Source organism: Ammodytes marinus (genome assembly GCF_949987685.1).
Source record: "Ammodytes marinus genome assembly, chromosome: 9".
Classification (NCBI taxonomy): Eukaryota; Metazoa; Chordata; class Actinopteri; order Uranoscopiformes; family Ammodytidae; genus Ammodytes; species Ammodytes marinus.
The window spans coordinates 15,639,375-15,661,960 of record NC_137213.1 but is presented as its reverse complement, the minus strand read 5'-3'; the positions used below and the strand labels follow the sequence as shown (position 1 = coordinate 15,661,960).

The following is a 22,586-nucleotide window of genomic DNA, read 5'->3' as shown; positions in this document are numbered from 1 at the left end:
GCCCTGTCTTCCTGTAGGCCTCTGACAAGGATTTTCTCTTTCCTTTATTTCATGAAAGTGTGCAGTCTTGTCTTTTGATTTCCTACACTGCTGCTTCTGCCACACCGTCAACTTTGATTTCTATCACGTCTAGGTCCTCATCCTCGTCCTCCTCACTGACTTTGGACACACAGGATGAGGCTAGGCATGTGGCTGGGCTGTTGCTGCAGTTCGGGGTGGTGTGCACCTGGATGTTGCTGCCCATACTGGCAAAGGGACTCAGGCTGGCGGCGGAAGAGACGCTGCCCAGCTGGGTGGGCACGCTCGTCTTGCCACAGGAGTGGATGCGACGCGCCAGGCTGGCCGAACGCATCACCGAGGAGGTGGTCACCGTGCCTATGCCCTGAACTTTGCCTTCCAGGAAGTAGGTGGTCATCTCGCCTTTGCCCTTGACGCTGACTTTCCCGCGGCACACCAGGTCGTAGTTGGTGTTCAGCAGGCGATAGACGTCTTCGGTGACCTATGTTATGTAAAAACAAAGGGAAACGTACATGTTGACGGTCTTTTAGTTTGACATTCATTAATGCAATGTTGTTCAATTCAATTTCAGGCATTTTATAGCATATCTCTGCTTGTATTGACTCATAACCTGATCATATATCCTGATCTAGCACAAGCTGCCATATTCGTTTTGTGTGTTTTTTTTTAATATGTGTATTCATTTCCCCTTTTTTATGGTTTTCACTTTGATGCCTTTCATTTTGTTAACCCTTAAAGCACTGTCTGTGAAGCAAACTTCCCTTGTAATGAAATAACCTTTAGATGCATGCATAAATACATTCAAAAAAAGAAAAGAAAAGCATTCTTTGTCTATGTTTCAAACATGTAACTGTGACAAAATGATGTTGCTTTATGACAGCAAGGCGCATACAGACTATAGATTGATATAACACAATATTTGATTGAATGTGCGTTGGACACCTGTATTTTCCCCGGTACTCCAGTGCTGTCCATCCTGCTGGCCACATTGACTGTGTTCCCCCAGATGTCATACTGAGGTCGCCGTGCCCCAATAACCCCGGCAACCACTGGACCCACATTGATACCTATGGGCAAACACAAGAAAACGTTAAGGAAATACAAAACAAAATGGTGATCAGAGGTTTCTTTTAAGTCGTGTTGTCAATGCTGTTGAACAGTTACTGTAATTAAAAGAGTGAACTCACCAACTCTCAAGACAAACTCATTGTAGGACTGATAGTTGATTTCATCCAAAACGTCAAACATCTCAATGGCGTAGTCTGCTATTGTGCTCAGATGGTCGTAAACAGATATTTTGGCCTAAGTAGGGGAAGTACAAAAAGCAGTTATAGTGTCTATTCCTGAAATAAATATTGCCTTTGTTGTAACATACTACATCCACATACTACATCCACATATATATACAATATATATATATATATATATATATATATATATATATATATATATATATATATATATATATATATATATATATATATATATATATATATATATATATATATATACTTGTTTAATAATATGTCAGAAGCCAGAAAAAAAAATATATATATACTTGTTGTGCAAACAGAAACACAACATAACACGCTAACCTCGGTACCAACGGTGGGGACAAGGCCCACAGCTGCCATGTATGTACTGCCGATGGTTTTGATTTTCTCTATTTCTTTGTAGCAAGCCTTATCCATGAGCTGCAAATATATAAAACAACAATGCAACAAGGTTAAATTTCCGAAAGGTCCAAGTTAAAAAAAAAAATAAATAAAAATAAATCACCATCTCACCTCATCAAAGTCAGCAATAATCTCATTGAGTAGTCTTAGGCACTCCACTCCCATGTTGTTGCCGTCCAACTCGATGTAAAAATCATTGAAGTTTGGAATCGAGGCAAACAGGACACCGACTTGAGCGTAGGACTGATAGTATAGATCCTAAAGGGAAAAGAGAGTATACGCAATAGCAGCGTAAAACACCTTTGACCTTCTTGCTTCTCTTTCTGTTATATCTACCTCTATGGTCTGAGTGTCTGTCTGCCTGTAATATTAGCGAGGCTCACCATGTTCCTGGGGTTTGACGATAGGAAGTGTTGAGCCACGTGTGCGGGCAGAAGATTGAAGAGAATCCTCCTGTTGTCCAGCTTGACTTTCTCCATGCCATCTCTCTCCTCTTCGGCCTATAGGCAAACGAAGCACATACAGTACACAAAAAAATATATAATATAAAAATACAGATACAGCCATTGAGGACTGTGGCTTGTCCCACATTTCCACCACACGGGGTCACTAGAAAACTTGACAACATGGACTGTATGCCTTACACATTAGGTACATTACATGACTAATGCTACTGGTTAAATGATTGAAACAGCTTGAGATTAGGCTTTTGATTCAACAGTTCAGGTTTTTATACACTCCTGTTGGAGCCAAATGAAACCAAGCCAAAACAAACTTCTTACCCACGTTTTTTATTTTTTATTTTTTTGCCAAAGAACAGACAGCTGGCAGCCTATAAATACAAACTCCCAAAACATAACCCAAGAGTTTATGTCTATCCAAACTGAAATGGCAGCAATTTTACTGTACACTTCTATTAAAACCTATGTTATGATGATAAGATTTAAGCCTCTGTCAACATCTACAGCCTCTCTCGGGTGCACTGACACACACACACACACACACACACACACACACACACACACACACACACACACTTCCTGACCTGCACAGCCCATAGAAAGTCCAAGCGTAGTTTGAGGTCGAGTTGCCTGGAGTGGAGGGCCAGGGCACTGACAAAGAGCAACAGAGACAGGATGGGCTCATAGCCCCGGATGTGGAAGGACCCCCCACTGTGGAAAAGACCAACACACAAGTCAGCACTGGATTGGACCACACAGAAAACTACACACCAGGGTTGAATGGACCCCCCACAGTGTCCAGAGCTATCATGACTGAAGTTGTATCAAACACATACTGAAAACAAGGATTTCTTTTGAGGGCAACATCAAAAAAATAAAAATAAATAAGGAATCTGTACAATTCAGCTTACAGTTAATATGCTTGAACATTTGGACCATATAATATTATATTATTGACTGAGGCATTCCTGCAACTAAACAAAATTTGCTTTTCAAAAGAGATCTTCATCTAAATAACATTGGCAAATCTGAAGTAGTCACTTTTCATGGTGCACATTTATGAGCCGATCTCCAATAACATTGGCCACGTCCCTCGGTACCGGATCAAAACAGCTAAACGCGCTGCTGTCATTCTGCCCACATTGTCCTTTCAGGCTTCTGATTTGGAACGAATGAGCACATGTGCTGAATCAAGTGTGTATGTGTGCGTGTGTGTGTGTGTGTGTGTGTGTGTGTGTGTGTGTGTGTGTGTGTGTGTGTGTGTGTGTGTGTGTGTGTGTGTGTGTGTGTGTGTGTGTGTGTGTGTGTGTGTGTGTGTGTGTGTGTGTGTGAAAGACGCCTCCACACATGTACATCTTCAGCTATGCATGTAGTGGAAGTTTTTTTCTGGACTTCTGGTTGAGCACAGACACACACACACACGCACACACACACACACACACACACACACACACACACACACACACACACACACACACACACACACACACAGTGCATGCTTTACATTCACCGCCATTCTTTGCCACTGATACTCGATTACAATCATAACCGGATCAGTGGGGCGCCTCTCACTTTAAGCTTTGACAGGACAAGTGTGTTGTTGGTCATGCAAATTCATGGGAACGACAGAGAGGAAAAGTGTAAACAAGCTAAAGTGTCTTTAGTGTTTTTAATCTGGTGTTTGTGGTTGTGTCGTGCTTGTGAGTGAACCTCACCCAGCGCTCCTGGGAAAGCCACTGAGCTCCAACACGGTGATGAACAGCACCCCTAAGAAGAGCATTAGCGCCATCTTTGGCAGCCAGGAGATGCGCAGGAAAATTGCCAGGGTGAGCGTGCCCACCATACAGGACAGAAAGGCGTAGCGGGCACCGTCGCAAGGCACCTCTCCCATGGTGTGGTTGGCGCCGCTGTCCACATCAATGACGATGATTGAGCTGTTGCTGTTGCTGTTGGCACGCAACCACAACCACGGCATGCAGCCCACCTGGCAAAGGGGTGAAACAGAGAAGACTCGTACATAAAGAAGATAGGATATTAAAGGTGCACTATGTAACTTTGGGTGTGTCAGAGAATTGTACATTTTCGAAGATATATTCTCATAACTGGATAAATAAACTTTCCTGGCAGGAAAATTGGATCTCTGGAACATTGTTAAAAGTAAGAAAGCTACTTTAAAAAGTTACTGTTTTACTGTTGTAGTGTACAGCAAGAGGACCTTCTTTTTTGTTTACAAACATATTCTGGTTATTCGAACAGCAAATTAAATAACAATCTAGTGTCCAGCATACCATCAAAAGGGAACTACAATTAATTGTAGTTTGGGTCACTTTTGGAGGATGGCATTTTTTACAATTTGGCCTTTTCTACTTACCACACAGGCCTGGGCCACAGCGTAGATTAAGAGCACAATGAGAATACAAAGCGCAGTGCGAATCTGAATGGTCAGGCACCCTGGTAAACACTGAAAGACCAAAATGGGGGGGGGGGAATGAAAAACAAAAGGAGACCAACAGCATTAGGGCCATTCAATAACATGATACTTTAAAAAAAATGATATAATTTACATTGCGTGTTAAATAAAGGCAAGATTACAATAGGACAGAGCGTGTTAGTGGCTGTGGGAATAGTTTGAGGAATAGAGTCTCGAAAGCAGACAAATAAACACTGTACAGACAGATTTGGGCTAAGCGTGAGGAAAGTAAGGCCAGTAAAGAACCGAAAGACAAAGAGAGGGAGAACTAAAAAAACTGTTTTTAAACTATGGGGTCTGGAGCTTTTTGTGAATTACCCTCAACCTCGAAAAAAGCTGAAATGAATAGACAAAAAAATGAATAAACTGAATTTAAATACATCATAGCGGCTTAGAAAGTAATCTCGAAGCCAATGAATACTGAATAGTTATTACAAGACTTTACATTCTACAATTACATATTTCTCTTTAGTCAGCAAAAAAAAAGTTTTAATGAAGAAAGTTAAACTTGTCAGCTCTGTTAGGCACCAGATCAAAGAGGACGTGTGAATTAAAAGTGAATAAGGAATGGGAAAATCTTTACTAAGGTCCTTTAACTAAAGTAAGGCAAAATGATAAGGAAGCAGCTGCATTTACCTGTACTTTAGTGATATGCAGGTACATGATACAAGCTACTAAAAAACAGAGGCAGAAGACGAGAAGGACAAGTACCACTGCGCCCCTGAGTGGGAAAAAAGGGAGAGGAACATGGTGTAGGTTAGTTCAAAAGAAAAAGAGAAGAACTGAGTAACTAAAAGAGTCAATCGAAAAGGATGGAAAGGGAGAGAGAAAAAGACATGCAGAATTCTGCTGTATACATACTGTGGTATGATGAGGAGATAGACGACGCCAAACAAGGCAGCTAGGATCAGAGAGAGGACTACGGCGCTGGTGAAGTACTCATCGGGAACCTGGTGGTACTAATGTAATGCAAGAGACCAAGACAGGAGTGAGCAAAACCAAAACATCACGCCAAATGACCTTACAGTTTTTGCCAATTGCTTACACACATGTTGCAGACTTTGGCCCACTGTGTCAAAACTTAACACACAGGCCGAATGAGTCAAAGCACATGGAGATAATCTTCTAACTTATACGGCAAAATGAAACTCTTGAAACAAAACCTAACAATCCCATTTGAAAACTGTTTTTAGCATCAAAACAATACACACATGCACTTTTGAATTACTCTTTCCTAGCAGCAACAACACACAGATGTGCTTTATGCAAAACACAGCTGTATTCAGTACTTTGGATGGTTTTTGACTTTAAAAGTATCATACTGATTTTTTTGTGAAAGGTTGATTCACTACAGTTCATCTAGACATATGAAAATAAAAATAAAAAAGCTTCTGAATTTTTATTTTATTTTGCAATGTCATGGTTTTGGCAAACAAAAAAAACAATAGGTAGGATGCAGTTCAAAAAGCAATTCAGTGTATCACTACTATACTGTAAACTCTGAAACAATTATGAGGAACATAAAAAAACAGTGTTGTAAGGAATGGGGCGGGTGGATCATGAACCCTTTGGATACCGCCTCATGCTTGCGTCTGGCCACATCGCCTCATCGACATCACATGCAATGTCATCCTTTGAGAACCAACAGCGAAAATATTCCTGATATCCAGTCTAAATGACCTAATTATGGAGCTACTGTGTAGTTGGACTGGACTCTCTACCCAGGCTCCTATATTGTTAGGCCATGATCTATAACATGGTCCACTATAGTGTTCCTGTTGTATGTGCCTCCATCTGTTGCCTTCTTTGATCTTGTCCTCCTGTCGCTCTCTCTCCTCCTCTTCCTCTGACTCTTACTGTCTCACAAAGAAGCTGAGCTCATCTGAAGTCTATTTGTAGTGCTAAGGCTCATACTGATTGGTATTCAATTAGCTTTACTTTTTTTATTTTTAATGTGTGTGAGTCTGTGTGCTTTTCCAATATTAGTTGTGTTTTGAATTTTAAATAGATGTGTTTTCCCAAGGATTGCAGGAGATTTCCTTTTTGAACAATGTGTCTTATACAAAACACTGTGTGTAGTGTTTTGCAAGAAGTGTTTTAGAGAATTTCAAACACAGTGCAAAGCATATTTTGTGGGGTTGGTGCTTGTGTTTAGGGCATGGTCACCAAAGTTAGAGGTTGTGATGCTTTGGGCCTAGCAACCACTATTAGTGTGTAAGCATTAGGCAAAAACTGTAATTCAGAAGTCTGTACAGGTGCAATGTGAGGCATGTATAGGCATGTCACCGTATTGCGATTACAGCTTTCATATAGCTATGTTATTTTGAAAAAAATAAAAAAACTTTTTTCCGTCTGAACACAATCTTTTAATTTGTTAAAGCAGCTCCGAGTAACATTTAAATATCTTTTAAACAGCCTCATGTTTCCTCACATAATCATAAATTACCTTTAACAGCAAACGAGACCATCAGTGCAAAGAAAGAAGTTTTTATATAGTTTTTATTACTGCATTTGGTCTGGTCGCACACCCAGTCCGATTTTCGGTTCGCTCGTGCAGGCTCTATGGTCACATATCCGTATTGGTCGCAGATTTCAGTGTGGCGCAACAACGCGATTTGAGAAGCCTATCCCTCCAGGTGAGGGAAGGGGAGCGGGAGCCTTGTTAGAGACAGTTGTTTGTCGTCATAATGACTGATAACGGGGCTGAACCATCAAAGAAAAAAAAGAAAATGCAATGAAGAAAAGCTAAAAGGGAGAGATAGGCGGGCGGGAGGGCGTTGCCAAGCAACGTATACACAATTTCACGGGAGCGAACCTAGACTGCAGTGTTTACTCCTAAATGAATGAGCGGTAGCCTACTAAAACAAAGTTTACTTTGCCTCACCAGCATCATCAGATGACCATTATTCATCTGAAATAGTCATTATTTACAACAACATAAACACATTACCTCATCGTGATCCATACTAACTGCCGTCTCTCGTTCATTCGCTTTCTGTGAGGACACGTAATCTTTCAGCTCCGTGAGAGGTGACACTGCATCAACTCATTGCAATCAGGTGTGTGTAGCACTGACTGGCATTAGTTGATGCTGTGTCACTAACCACTCTCACGGAGCCGAAAAGATTCCGTGCCCTCACACTTTCAACACACGGACATGCACTATATTGCTTCCTGATCATTTGAATCTCGCACGCCCGGCACGAGCTAGAAAACAGCTTCACGACAGCTGGCGTCGTAAAAATACTACCGCTTTTGTCCAAAGGGGACGCCAACATGCCATGTTACTCGTAGTGGCTTTAAATATAAAGAATATTCCGATAATTAATTAACTTGTACGATAAGAATAATTGAATTATTCTCAACAAATTAAAATAGAAGCAGTCCTTTAAGTGAGCACCTTGACAAGGTTTTCAGAGACATGCTCACTTTTCTACAGATTTCTCCTCTAGTAAGTTGTTTATGATGCAGGAATGCTCTGCACATTAATACACTTGTATGTTAACCATCCTGTGCAATACACTTGTATGTTAACCATCCTCCTGTGTGTTCTAATGGTGGTGTTGAAACCTTGACTTTCTCATACCGCAGTATACCTTGAAACCGGTTATGGTCCCAATGCCTACAGTATGTGTGAGTTCCCCTCACCCTCTGCTCGTGCGCCTGGCACTTATACATGAGCGTGAGGAAGTTGAGGTCTGCCGTGTCCGACTCTGTCTGGCGGGCCTCGATCAGCCGCCCGATGTAGCGGTTGACCCTGGTTCTGGGGCTGCTCTGGAGCAAGTTAGCCTGGTTGGCGTTCGGTTGGCGATTCCTCCGCTTCTGTGGAGCCGTGCGCATGGCCCTCCGCTGTTTGGGGGATAAGAGAAAGGGGAAAATTCAAAGAAAAAAAAATAGTGTTATAAACAGGCTGCCAATGTAACACTCGTATCGTATTCTCTGCACTACTGGAGTACTCATATTAGGAGCGAGGGTGAATATAGGGTCAACAATAAACACGGGCAGTGTAGATTATGCTTTCATATCAAGACATTGCCTTCACACTTAACTTCATTACTTCATTATACACACTGCCGTGTCTGAGTGTGTCTCCGGCAGCCAAAGTGTGAGCAGCTTTTGCCAAAACATTGGGCACTGGAGCAAAGCCAGAGAGCTAACATGACAGAATGGATAATTGTGTGTGTGTGTGTGTGTGTGTGTGTGTGTGTGTGTGTGTGTGTGTGTGTGTGTGTGTGTGTGTGTGTGTGTGTGTGTGCAGTGGCGAACTTAGCCATTTTGGGGCTCCAGGCGAACAGTCATTTGGGGGCCCTTGCATCTAATGTACCTCGCGCACACTGAGATACTCTATACCAGGGATGAACAAAAGTCACTAGCTTTTTTTAATTTTGGATGAGACTACTCAGGTACGTGTCAGAGGCTTTCTTAGCTTGGATTTGTCTAAGAGGATCCCACATCACAGGCTCAAACTGAGCCATTAACTGAACCTGACCCATGACATGTCCATTGCCTAGTCCTAGTTCATTAATGGCGCTTTTCCACCGCATGGTATCAGCTCGACTCGACTCGCATTTTTGGCTTTTCCACCGCAATTTCATGGTACCTGGTACCACGTAGCGGCTGCTTTTTTGGTATCGCCTCGCTCTAGGTTCCAAGCGAGCTGAGACGATGCTAAAAGGTGACGTCAGCAGACGGCCGGCCACTGATTGGCCAGAGACTATTGTCTGGCCAATCGGTGGCCAGAGACTACCGGCTTCATTCTGTTGTTTATTCTCCCCAACTCTCCGGGACTTTTGAGTGTATTTACGCCGTGTGCAGCCTTCTCTGGCTCTCTTTCATTTGATTTGCATCACAGATCCGATTTTATTTTCCATATATTCGCTAAGCTCACCCAGTGTTGGTTGTTGGGAAAGTTACTTACATACGAGAGGAGACATGTAGGAAATAGTAGCCAGCTGGGACAGACATGATAGCGAGCGATTACATTACAAGCCTCGGACTGAACTGATTACCTCAATAAAATATTCAGGCTGAGACACGGCTTGCATTTGAAAACACGTATCCTGAAACAAGCACTAAACAGTCAACTTTATCATGCCCGTGTTTACGTGCATAGGGATGTACGTGACGCATACCTACAGCTGACTGTGTGGCAGAGTCACACATCGGGACAACAACCATCCCTTTTAATGGCCCGTAGCAATATTCTTCTACTTCTTTTAGCAAACAGATACAAGGGGGGTATTTCTTAAACATTTTTCATCCGTGTTTTTGGCGGTTGGTTCAGTTAATAGTGCAACAACGTTCAGCAGGTACTATTTGCGGTGGAAAACGACCCGTGCTGCTACCAAACCAAGTTGAGTCGAGTCGAGTTGAGTCGAGTCGAGCTACATGTGCGGTGGAAAAGCGCCATAAGTGTGTCAGAGGGGCCACGCAGAGGAAGCTTTCTCTCTGACAGGAAGTTGATGATTGCCACTAACCTGGATAAAATTCTAGAGACCAATATGACTTTGCTTTCAATTAAATGTTTTTTTTATTTTTTAAATACACAGTGAATTACAAAATAGCCTGTGTCCACAGAGTCTAGGCCTATTTGAAATAAAATCTTCAAATATATATAAAATAAAATTAGGTTATAACCCTGCCTTCTTTAAGCATGGATAGTAGTGACTAAGTGTGCAGGGGAGAGAGAAATATACACAGATAGAGGGAGCAAGAGATAGCTTTATTTTGCTTTTTTACTTAAATTGATCATTGATGACTTTAGACTGACTCCTGCTGTCGCAAGCCTATCAGCTGTTGTTCTGAACAGCTGTTACACACGGAGGTGAAAACGAAATTAAACTTAACTATCGCCTGGCTGGGCTGACTTAAAGTGGAGCAGCCAAATATAGCTTAAACTAATAGGCCTAAATATTGTTACAAAAATACAGGCAATGTGTTGTGTGATTTTTGTTAGTAGCCTACAGTAGACCTAGAGGCTGGCCCCGATCACCACTAACTGTTCTGTAATACACGATCGCCGATCACGTGAACACACAGGCGTCTTTATTTTTAGCATATATGCATCCAATCCGCGGTTCACGTGGGTCCCAAACCGTGAGGGTTGGTCCGAATGGACCACGGATCAACCGTGATCCGTTGCACCATTAATTATCTCCATCAGTTTGTTGACACACATTCACGTCATTAGCATAGCTGCTGGCTGAGCCAGAGCCACCTGTTGCATTGACAGTAGGAGCTGGAACGTTACCGGTTAATGATGTAGACAGCTGGTCTTCCGTCTAAGGTCCCGCTGCTGTAAAAAAGCTTAATAGCTTCGGCAGCTTTGATATTAAGTCCTGACTTTGGTCCTTCTTCTGTTTGTTTTGTGACCCGCTCTCGTATGTTCGCTTCATTTTGGTATAGGTAGGTTAGGTTTATCTCGTCTCTTTCTTCTCCCGCTATTTACTTTTTTGGATTTACACGTCATGAGCGTAATGTGTAATGGAATAGTCCATGTAGTGCAGACTGAAGGGGGGTGCACGGTTGGCAGAAAGGCCGTCAACACGCGAGTAATTAGACATCCCGATGATACTATTGTGAAGAGATTTTTTATAAAAAACAATAGATATGGGGCAAAATATAAAGAGGGCATTTTGGGGGCCCCAAAGGGGCTTATGGGGCCCCGGGGCTCCAGGCAATTGCCTGGTTTGCCTCAATGGACGGCCCGCCCCTGTGTGTGTGTGTGTGTGTGTGAATTGTGCAGATCTGCGGGGGAGCAAAGGGTGAGCAAGAGCGTCCACATGAAAGTGTACAGCTCACTGACCACCCTGCCATCCCTCCCTGATTCTGTCTATTCTTCCTTACTTCCTGCTTTCTCTTCACGTGTCTGTATCTTCATCCTTCCTTCATTCGTCTTTCCTTCCTTCATCGCCTACACTTAATGCTCTTATATCTCAAGAACACTTCAAAGGATTTTCTTCAAAGTTTGCAGGAATCTCGACCTTGACTCAAAGATGAACTGAATGGATTTTGGAGGTCAAAGGTTAAAGGTCATTGTGACCTCATGCCCCATTAGTCAAAAGTTACTGTGACCTCTCATATTGTCCAGTTGCAGTGACCTTGTACCATATTGTAGCTTCTAGGGAGCTACTCTATTATACTCTTCCTTTTCTATGTTTTAGTCTTACTTTCTTCCTTCACCATTTTCAATTCCCCATTCATTCTTCCGCACTTCCTTCTTCCCTTCCTTGCTGCCATATATTCCTCCTTCCCCCTGTCTTTCCTTCCCTCACTTTTCTCCTTCCCTGGTTGCCTCTATTCTTCTGTACTGTATGTACGTATGTCCTTACTCCAGTTTTCCTGCCTTGTCTCCATCTATACTCACCCTTTAGTCACCTTCTTCACGCACTGCTTTTGTGTTTTCCTCTTCTCTTTCTTCCTCCCCTGGTTCTATTCATCCTTTCTTGTCCTAGTTAGAGGCAGCGAAGGAACTTTCCCTTCTGGCCTCTCACTGAGATTATCTTACCTTTCTTCATTGCTTCTGTCTATACTTTTGTACTTCTTTTCTTTTTCCTCTCTCCTGACGTCTATTCATCCTCACCCCCTCTTTCCATCCCTCACTTCTCTGTGCCTCCCTCACACTCTCGTTTTGTGTTATTTATGAGGCGTTGACGCAGTGAACTGCGGATGCCGACTTCTCCTTCTGTTCCATACTGTGCTTAGCGTCGCTCAGCACGCCTCATGCAGCCGTGTCTGCTGCACCAGAAATACTATTCATTCATCCCCTTGCCCCTCATATCCCCACCGTGCCCTGAATGCATATGTCACACCATTCAAGTGTGTGTGTGTGTGTGTGTGTGTGTGTGTGTGTGTGTGTGTGTGTGTGTGTGTGTGTGTGTGGTCTGAATGTGAAATAACCGTTCAGTAGAAATGTGCAATGTGTGATTTAACCTGTCGCCACTTTTCCCTTTTCCATCAGTCCGTTTTATAGGAATAGTACGCCTAACGTCAACAATGCGAGGGTGTTGTCATTACTAGTAATGTAGATTGAAGAGGAGGCACTATCGTTGCAGGTAACGTGAGGCAAAGATCTGCATCCGCATTATAAAATCAGGTAAAATGAGTCTTAGTCGATTTTTCATATAATTGTTCAAATAATCTCGCAAACTCACACCCCCGTGATGTGATTGTATCCAAAATATGATGTGCCATACAAACCAGCATTAATATAATTGTGAGGACATTGTTTCGACATAAATGACCTCCCTGATAGCTTTTCCTGAACATAACCTTAAAGGTGGAGTCAGCGATTCTGGAATATGCTTGTTCAGTGAATATCTCCTCACGATCCATTACCTGTCCTACACGGCTGAAAAGAAATTCTGTGTTAATACACAGCATAGACTCTGTAAACTGGTATGTTGCGAGCTACAGTGGGCCCCCTTTGTTTACATACTAGATTACAGAGCCTAGGCTGTGTATTAACCCCAGTTTGTTTACGTACAAGTGGTGGATCGTGAGGAGATATTCACTAATTTTGACAAAAAAGTGATTTTGACAACAATAATTCTCTAGAATTGCTGACTCCACCTTTAACTGCTACATGTGTGACCAACCCTTATATTCTCTATCTAAGGCTAAGACCTAACCTTACTTTTTCTTCATATATGACGGTGTGATCATGTTTCTCTCTCCCCACAACAACATAAATACATGGCACACCTGGGAAAAGTCTGGTTTGATACAGCTGGTGCCAGAATTGTACAGATGCTTGGCCACAGGGTTTCACTTCAGGCACACAAGGTCAAATGAGCTCTTTGACATTTATCCAGATTGCCAGTGACCCTGCCAGCACAGTATACTGCATATGCGTGGGGAAATGCTATGTTGGTGTCTGGCAGGTGCAACATGCTGTGGTCATTATAGCTGACAGGATCATCACTTACCGTCACTCCCCTATCTTGTTGGGACAAAGTAAGAAATCCTGTAAAAGCCATACATGTACATGTACCCAATGACATGTACAGTTGCCAGAAGACGTTTGTGAAGGCAGTTGAATTACATGGAATCCTGAATATGTTTTTGCTAAACTGGGGTTTGCTAATTCAGCTCATTCAAAGCACGTAGATAACCACAATGCCAAACATTCAATATACTGTTTCCTTCTCATGCTTTCATTGAAAAATATGTCATTTATCACACTGTGTAAGAGTGGAAAAATACGAGAACTTCTAGGAAAGTGACTTCTCAGAGGTGGGGTGTTGGGTGTGTCATCATGATTTACAACCAGTGTGTTGAACATTTTGTGCAGGTGGACCTTTACACAATAAAAACACATCAATGTCAACAACAGAGCCTAGTGTCAGATACAGTACAAGTGACCACCACAATCTCCTAAAGCCTAACGTGACCCCTCCAAACTGCTTGTTTTGTCCAAACATTTGCAATCTACTACTGTATAAGGCAAGGAAAAGCAGCAATTTATAATTAAAACAAAAAAAACACGGTTTACAATTCATTTTAGTCAACAGGCTAATCAATTCATTTCTAAGCTCTAAATCAGTGTCTAGAACAGAAGGGAAACGTGCAAGAGTGCAATGTACAATGTCCTACACTATATACTGTACATCTCTCACTCGTGCTAATATCCACTATACGCTCAAGAGTTCAAATTCAAAAAGCAATTTAACCATGAGGGAATTCACGAACACGCATTGTTGCTCCTATAATGTTTGACCACAAAGGTCACACTAAAGGGCATTTAGAAATCCAGGTAATTAAAAAAAATCACTATTGTCGAAAACTATAGACATTCAAATATGTGCATTTTATTTCGTCTCTATTAATGCAAATCATAGCACGAACAAAAACAGACACGTCAACACAACAGACACTGAGAGTGTATACCTTATCACCGTCCTCGCAGTTCATGACATTGGAGAAGGGAATCTCAGCCTTGAACATCTTCCTGCAGTGCATGAGCTGCACTAGTAAGTAGCACACAGTTTTGAACTTCATCTTTTTGGCGGGCTTTATGTCCGAAAGAATCAATCCTGGGAATATCTGTCACCAGATAAGAAACGGGAACAAAGGATTTAGTCATGATACCCCCACACAGTAATGTATTCTGTAAGGGACAATAGTTCATGCTCATGCATGCACACACACACGCATGCAGTCATCATCTTCAGGCTCAGGAATTTCACTAGAAAGCGGTATAGGAAATATGGCAGGTCAATCCCTGTGGTGATTTTCAATAGTTTTAGGACTTTGCTGCCCTCATTTCATCTTTTATAAAGCTATTTTTAGAAAATATCTGTGTGTTAGAGAGTCTGAGGAAGTGTCATGTTGATATCTTGTTAGTTTGTCCTTAGGCAGGAGTAACTAAAGGCACAACAGCAGAGTGAGAAGGCTAACACACAGCTTAGTCAGGGCACGTCTTTTTCTGAGAAATTGTATTTGATGAAGTCTAACCATCAGATCTATAGAGAGGATTAGCAAAGTCCCCCCATAGCATATGAAAGAACTATATATTTATATAAGGACCCATTTAACCTGTGCAGGAGAGGAGAGGAAAGGAGGGAAGGGGGGGCAGGAGAGGAGAGAGAAAAGGAAAGGAGTAGCACAGAGACAAGACTGAAATTCCCTCTCCAGCTGCTTGTGGCACATCTGTTGGAGATGTGTGTGTGTTTATGTGTGTGTGTGCACTGAGACACACACACACACACACACACACACACACACACACACACACACACACACACACACACAGATCTCTGTTAGTTTGTCAAAGTGCGGATTCGCGATGATGGATGCCACTGGCTGTTTTTTTTCTGTTCTCTCTCTCTCTTATTCTTTACAGCCCCCCAGTCCAATCCCTCACAGGCTGCAAGTGAGTTCAGTACAACAACAAATGTGTGAGAGCTCCATCATATGACGCTGGAGGCTTTTAGTCAATGCTTCTATCTGAAGGACGATCATGTTCTAGATCTTGGCATGGAGGTAAAGACGGGTCAAGATAAAGCTTGCTTTTTTATCCTATGGCCTACTCTGACTCACCACGTGCAGTCGTTTATATCTTAATGTGGATTAGCTAACCACCTGTGTAGAAGCTTTGCTAAGGTGCACAGTAAACCGTCCAGGTAATAACTGGTTCTACTTAGGCCATTTGTCTGATAGGAAGTTGTGTTATGAAGCTATACCGCTGTCCCTTAAGTCATTTTTCCTCAGCTAAAATATCATAGAAATATACAGTACACATTACATGCCTCAGTACAGAAATATGAATCATAGTACGATACCTTCCGTCGGTGGGATGGCACTATAAAATAAGTTTCAATTTCGTGTTTTAAGAGGAAGGCGCTCCTTTCATGTCCGTTCCCAGGCTCCACCTCGTAATCTCCATTTAGGCTATCCAGCGTAGCCTTGGTGATGTGGACTTTTCTGTGGCACACAGAGTGAGATAGAGAAGGGTAGGACACAACACAGCTGCTCTCATAGACAGTACAGCTTCAGCAATTAGGGGCATTTGGGCACAAACACTTCTGAGCAGGTCATCTACAGAAGAGCGTTACACAAGGCTGTCAGAATAAAGTCTGAATGAAAAGATGAAAAGACTCACTTCATAATGCTACAAAAAGGATATTTTCCCTCATGTGAGCAGGTGTAAAATGAACCACAGGGTTGAGGTTATACTGCTCTTGTTTCCTATGCAGTTTTTTTTCCTATTTCAGATTAGCCCTTAAACAATTACGTACTTTTTTTTTTAAACCAGAAGATCAGATGTATTTATACCTGTTCAATAAGATTTAAATAGAAAATATTCTGGACCACATAACCGGTCAAATATTTTTCTCAAGCACCGAAAACAGACTAAAGAAAACTGGTGTCCAAAGCTGCATGGGGCTGGTACTCTTGTAAAATGTCCGGTACTGACCCAGGTAGTCCTCCAGCTTCCATCACATTGGCTAGGGTCACGTCATTGGACCAAACGTCATATTGCCATTTCCGGAGGCCCAGCACCCCGCACAGCACCCGACCTGTATGCAAGCCCACGCGCATGTTTAGGTTGACTTCTGTGGCCTCTGCCACTGACCTGCAGGGGCAGAACACGTGAGGTGTTGGGAGTGAGGTTGTGAGATCATATCTATATCTACAATATCTATATATTTGTCAATAAATCTATATCTTTATCCGGCCTTTAATTAGGCAGAGCAGAATAGGGCATGAAGAAACATGGATGAAAATAAAGAAAATCTTTGTATACATAAACACACAAAAAACAAATAAAAAAGCATGTTTGTCAAACTACACTTACAGACATACAACGCATGAGAAACATGTGAGAGAATGTGACCTTTAATAAGGCGACATGTACACATAATAATGAAAAGGTGATCCAACCCTATATATTTCAAAGGTGATCCATCATATATAAGACCACAGCTCTTATCTGTGTGTGTGTTTATGCACACATATTAAATGAACTCATCGTTGTTTCTTTTTAAACAAATATGTAGCTAGAACCGGAAAATGTCAGAGGCAGACGACACAACACATCCTAATTTCAGAATAATAAACAAATCTGTAACTGGAGCTTTCTAGGTAGAAGTAGATGTGGCAATCTGTCAATATGTGGAGAGTGTTCAAGAAATGCTCTGCTTTGCTCTTCCATTCCAAAATATACCAAAGAACAAGAAAAGGCTGCCAAGTTGAGCATTTTCTATTTAATCAGCGGAGAGGGAAAAAGTCTAATCTTAATTAATGGGCTTCCAGTCAAGTCATGAACGCATCAGATTTAATCTTCTGCCGCATCTCAATCTCTTGTTTCCCTTCGGTCCCTTTTTTCCGTCTTCAAAACTGTGCAGGTTGTGAAAGGAAAAAACAAGCTCTTTTCAAATGCGACAAAATATAGCTTATTCTATTTCTCAATTAACACCTCTCCCTCCAAGCCAACTGTAGTTAGAGAATCCACTCATAGTAAAGTACATGGCTAATCAGGCTGATGTTAGTCCTATACTTGAAGAAAAGAAAATCCCTCAAAATGGACTCAGGGAAATAGTCTCTGTTTAGAATGATTTTTTTGGTTCCTGTATCACACCTATATAGAAAGAATGATCTATTGAATGGGTGGATGTTTGAGTTTTACGTGGTCTCAACCTGTATTCCTTTCTATTTCACTATAACGAAGGAGTATGAAGTTGTTTCAGATAGTTTTATTGAAGCATTTGTGCATTTGTCTTGGCATTTATAGGCAATAAGGAACTGCTTCAATTTTCTTTTAAATTCACAAGCATAACATGAGGTGAAGAAGAGGGAAAAGAACCCATAAAAAAGACAAAAAAAATAAAAATATAAAAAAATCTAGTAGCTATAAAGTTTTACATGTAATACCAAAAGACTCTCAAACCAGTATGGAGACTCACGTTATGGTGTCGATCATGTCCAGACCCATCTCTACACAGCAGTGGGCATGGTCAGTCTTGGGTTGGGTCAGACCAGACACACAGTAATAACAATCCCCCAGAATCTTAATCCTGCGGCAGTGATTCTCCTGTCAATCCAAAAAAAAACAAAAGAAGAAGTAAAATCCATTGGCTCCATGCACCTCCAATATGAGCCAATCATTTATCACAAGTGGTTCTATAGAAAATAAGGCATTTTAAAGGATAAAAAAAAACATTGTGTGAAAAAAAAACTATTATAATGGAGCACCAAAAGGTATCAAGAAACTTTTGAGTTCAATAATCTGACATTTAATTAAAACTACCACACTGATTATACAGATCGATATCCAACGGTGTAATTTGGATCGCTCTAAACTATCCATTACTGCAAGTTCAGAGGTGGATTTAGTTTACGGCGCAGTTATGACCTTTTCAAGATAGTAATTTTTTGTCAATACACTGCTGATAACTGATCAGCATGATGAAGCTTTTCAGAAAGCATTCTTCTTACAATTGCGTACAGTTCTTAAATGCCAAGTTAGATATTCAAAATTCAACATTTTATGAAATGCACTTTCTTTCAAAGAGTTAGATGAGATAATCTATTCCACTCTTATGTGTAACCAACGCTATACACAGTATGAATGTAGTCCATGTGAAACAGTGTGAAAGCGACGATGAGACTCTAGAATAGGGGTGTCAAACTCATGTTCACTTAAGGTCCCACTCACACTAGGGCCGTTTTCCTGTTCCGTGCTGCAGGAAGATTCAGCATGATTCCCCCCCCCCCCCCCCCCTCCCCACTCCCCCCACTGGCCCGTGGTCACACTGCTCGTGGCCTGGGCACAATTGCACTTTGCCTACGTCACCGTGCGCGTTTAGGATTCGGAGCGTAGTCTACTTGTAGGCTATACGACTGTTTGTGAATATTTTCATCCGGTCAAATTTGCATCAAATATTCCACTTCCAAATTAGAGCAACGAGAACCCTTAATCTATTGTTTTTTTTTTAAAATGTAGCCTTGACGTAATAGGTCGCGATGGACAGTCTCATATTTGTGCAGCACGCTGTTTATTATTAATATAACGGCCCGTCATCAGACCATACGTACCGGATGGTTTTATACACATCGATCGCTCCATCAAGTAATCCAAGTCAGAACTTTTTGTATGGGCAGAGATCGTCTTTTTAAGTGTCTTTATAAAGTTTATTGTTAAACCTTAGTGTAGGCTACTGTTTCCTTATCACCGGGCCGCGGAGTCCCGTTGTGTGTTGTTTTGTGTTCGTCTCCACCGCCATGTGTAAAGACAGTATTATGACGGGAGGAAAAAGAAAAAAATCATCTGACGAACGTGAGTAGACACGAAAACCTTTTTGCTTTGCTTTCTGCGCTCACCTATTTAGCTCTCTCCCTCTTTTATTAGCCCACACCTAGGCCTACACACACGTTAATTCTCACACATTTTATGTAGCTACAGTCCAAGTGGTGGGCAATTCTGGTGCCGACTAGAAAGGCAGCGGACGTTAACGGACAATGCATCCTTAAAGAGATCCTATTATACTACTTTTCTGGTCTTCATTTCTTGTTAAAAACTGCTATAGAGCAACCTGACACGAATCACATCACAAAAAACTATGCAGATTTTCGGGACACTCTTCCTCTTACCCTAGCGAGCACAGCAGTCTCTCTCTACACACTGCTTTGAGCTTCTCCGCCCCTCCCCCCCCCTGCTGCAAACCCCACTCTGTTGTGATTGGTTACCTTCCTTCCAGCAGCGGGAAATTTTCAGGAAGGTGGGGGCATGCAGCCGGAGCTTGCTTGAGCGGCAGCATTACCATACATGGAAACATGACAGAAACGACCCGAGCGTGACAGAAACTATCCAGAAATTTGAACGAGTTCGGCTCGACCGGCTGCCATAGTGTTTAGTGCTCTGCATAGCCACCCCAGACGGTCAGCAGGGAATACGTCGAAATGCATGTACGTAATTATTTGATACTCTATGGTTAAACATGACTATAAATCATTATAACAACGTTTATAGGTCATAAAAGTCGAAAAGTATCATAGGTCCTCTTTAATAAATTCACGTCAGGAACGCCGCCTGTGCGCTTGCTTGTGCGCTTCCTTGTGTGCATGTCATCTCATTAGCATTTGTACTTTGGCCATGGCACACCTCTCCCAAGTGTGCCGTGGCCAAGGGGCGGTTCCGTGCTGGAATACGGATGGCGGGGTCACACTAGCCAAACGTTCTAGACTTTAGTATGCAAATGAGCTTGGGCACGGGGCCGCGGCCCTAGTGTGAGTGGAGGGCCACTCGGAAATGAGAATCGCACTAAAGGCCAGACATGTCGTTTACTGACATGCCTTCTTTTTAATCCAAAAATAAAAACAACATATCTAGGAAATAACCTGCGTTCATACAGGGCAGGGGCGCTAGGTATCCTTTCAACATTTTGGGGGACAGATAGGTGGGGGGTATGGGGGTGATCCCCCGTCAAACACTTAATTTCCTGCATTCTGGTAGATTTGTATCCACCAATCTGTGCCTTTTCTGCAATTATATGTCACTGTCTTACACATAACCCCAATGCAAAAGAACTTGTCTTTTCCCTGTTTATATTCGCTTAGCTAAGGTGCTTGCTAGCTTCATATTGGATGTTTAAAACATTAAGAGTGGTGTGGACCTTCCTATCTCACTCAAGAAAGCACAAAAGCAAGTTAAACTGTTACTGTAGCCCCTCTTTTTTCTGTGTACAGTCAGTTAATCCATATTGGCCATACCACCGTTAGTCTCAACCCAAAGACTTCATGTATAGGAGAAACCTGTGTAGTCAAATTGATAAATCAATACAAATATATAGTTTTGTATGACGGTTCAGTGGAGTCCCACATGGACAGATATTATTATAGCATGTTCATTATCTCATGCAAACCTTTTGAGAATTTGAACTCACACAGAAGCTGACATGGTTCCCACAATGCAGTGCTAAACCAATGGATTACTCTCACTTAAGGGAATAAGGTTAGTCACTCACTTGTTGCTGACAATAAGCAGAGGCATTGAAAGGTGTCTCACAAATATAACCCATTATTAGAGGATATTAACAACAGGCATTAATTTTACCAGGGAGACTGGAACACCGTGGACGCCTTCTCATAAACCTGTATTGTCTCCAAGAAGGTAATGGGGTCGCTGTCCATGCATTATAAAGACTCATAATTATGCATATTGGTGGGCTCGTGTCGAGAGGGATTCTCTATTTTTAAGCTGTGTGAGTTTCAGAAAAGGAGAGATAGCTTGGGCTTGTTAGCGCCTATTTGCCTTGTGTTTACATGCTGCTTTCACGATAACTGAGTGCTCAGCGGCATGGAAGCACATGTGCTGATGATCATGTACAATATATCCTTCAGTACAAACGTACAAACGCACACATATGATCGCGCAAGCACACACACACACACACATGCACGCACACACACACACACACACACACACACACACACACAGCAGTGAAATGAGGCAACATCCAGTAAGTATGTTAAAGACTGTGGAGCAGCTCTCTGTAGTTCTGCTTCGACTGCTTTGAGACATGTTCTGTTAAATATTCCCCTGAACATTGAATTTTAAATCGACTATTGAGCTCAAAATATTTGAGAATACAATATTACATATTCATTGATGTTGTTTTCACACGTCTACTGTGCACAAATACTATAAATATAGGCAAATCTCTGTAAGACAAATATATACTGTAGATTATGTTACTTTGGTCTGTAATATGAGGAAACTACACCATTGGCCATGTATGCACACACAGTATACCTTTTCTAATTTTGATTTGTATGCTGTAAATATTTGTATATGTTTGTATCTTATATCTCATTGAAGATTATTTGTTCTGTTTTTTCAAATGTGGGGCTTAATTTTCTTCCTAACCCTAAATTGTACTTTTTTCTGTGATTGAACATAAATTGCAAAATACATGCTGAGTTTCTTTTTGCGCTACAAACTTTATTTAATGAACAGAATCCACTTTGGTGTCTTGCGGGTAACTCAGGTCATAATGGAGGAGCAACAGATGGGGCTAATAGCATAGGCAAGGTTGAAGTTACAGGAAGCAGGGATAGCCCTGGTACGTCGTACGTAGTGTCCTACTCTGTACTTTTCCTTTGCTAATCTGCACTGTGAGGGTTTAGTTTCAAGCTGGATTACCACCATCATGTGACTGAAGCATTGTGGGCAATCTGGGTGGTCATCAGCATAGAATGAAAATATATTATTAGTTTTAGGGAAAGGTAGTATTTGACACCTATTCACTATTTCCATTAGACATAAATTAGATATAGTATTTGTTGGAGGACTGCTTTGGATAGTTTATGTTATGTGTGTGTTGTTTTTTTTAGTTAGGTTAGGAAACATTGAGAGTGGCACCATTAAAAGTGTACCAGGTACCTGAATGCTTGCAGAGATGTAAATGAGCAAACACCACTTCAGTGCTCACAGACAAAGAGGGGGAGACAAAAGAGGAC

At 41.8% G+C, this 22,586-nt stretch overlaps 1 protein-coding gene across 1 annotated transcript in view; it reads right to left on the bottom strand.

Annotated features, from left to right (window-relative positions):
• Positions 1–82: 82 nt before the first annotated feature.
• Positions 83–22,586, bottom strand: part of LOC307255360 (adenylate cyclase type 1-like) — a gene marked incomplete at both ends in the record, with an annotated part of 40,720 nt that continues 18,216 nt past the window's right edge. The window contains 17 exon segments of the mRNA XM_080034042.1: positions 83–499; positions 961–1,085; positions 1,206–1,320; positions 1,614–1,712; positions 1,806–1,952; positions 2,031–2,044; positions 2,047–2,194; positions 2,740–2,866; positions 3,871–4,139; positions 4,527–4,616; positions 5,262–5,346; positions 5,487–5,584; positions 8,274–8,474; positions 14,514–14,669; positions 15,908–16,049; positions 16,543–16,701; positions 18,032–18,159. Of these exon segments, the coding sequence (XP_079890168.1) occupies positions 83–499; positions 961–1,085; positions 1,206–1,320; positions 1,614–1,712; positions 1,806–1,952; positions 2,031–2,044; positions 2,047–2,194; positions 2,740–2,866; positions 3,871–4,139; positions 4,527–4,616; positions 5,262–5,346; positions 5,487–5,584; positions 8,274–8,474; positions 14,514–14,669; positions 15,908–16,049; positions 16,543–16,701; positions 18,032–18,159 (2,520 nt within the window).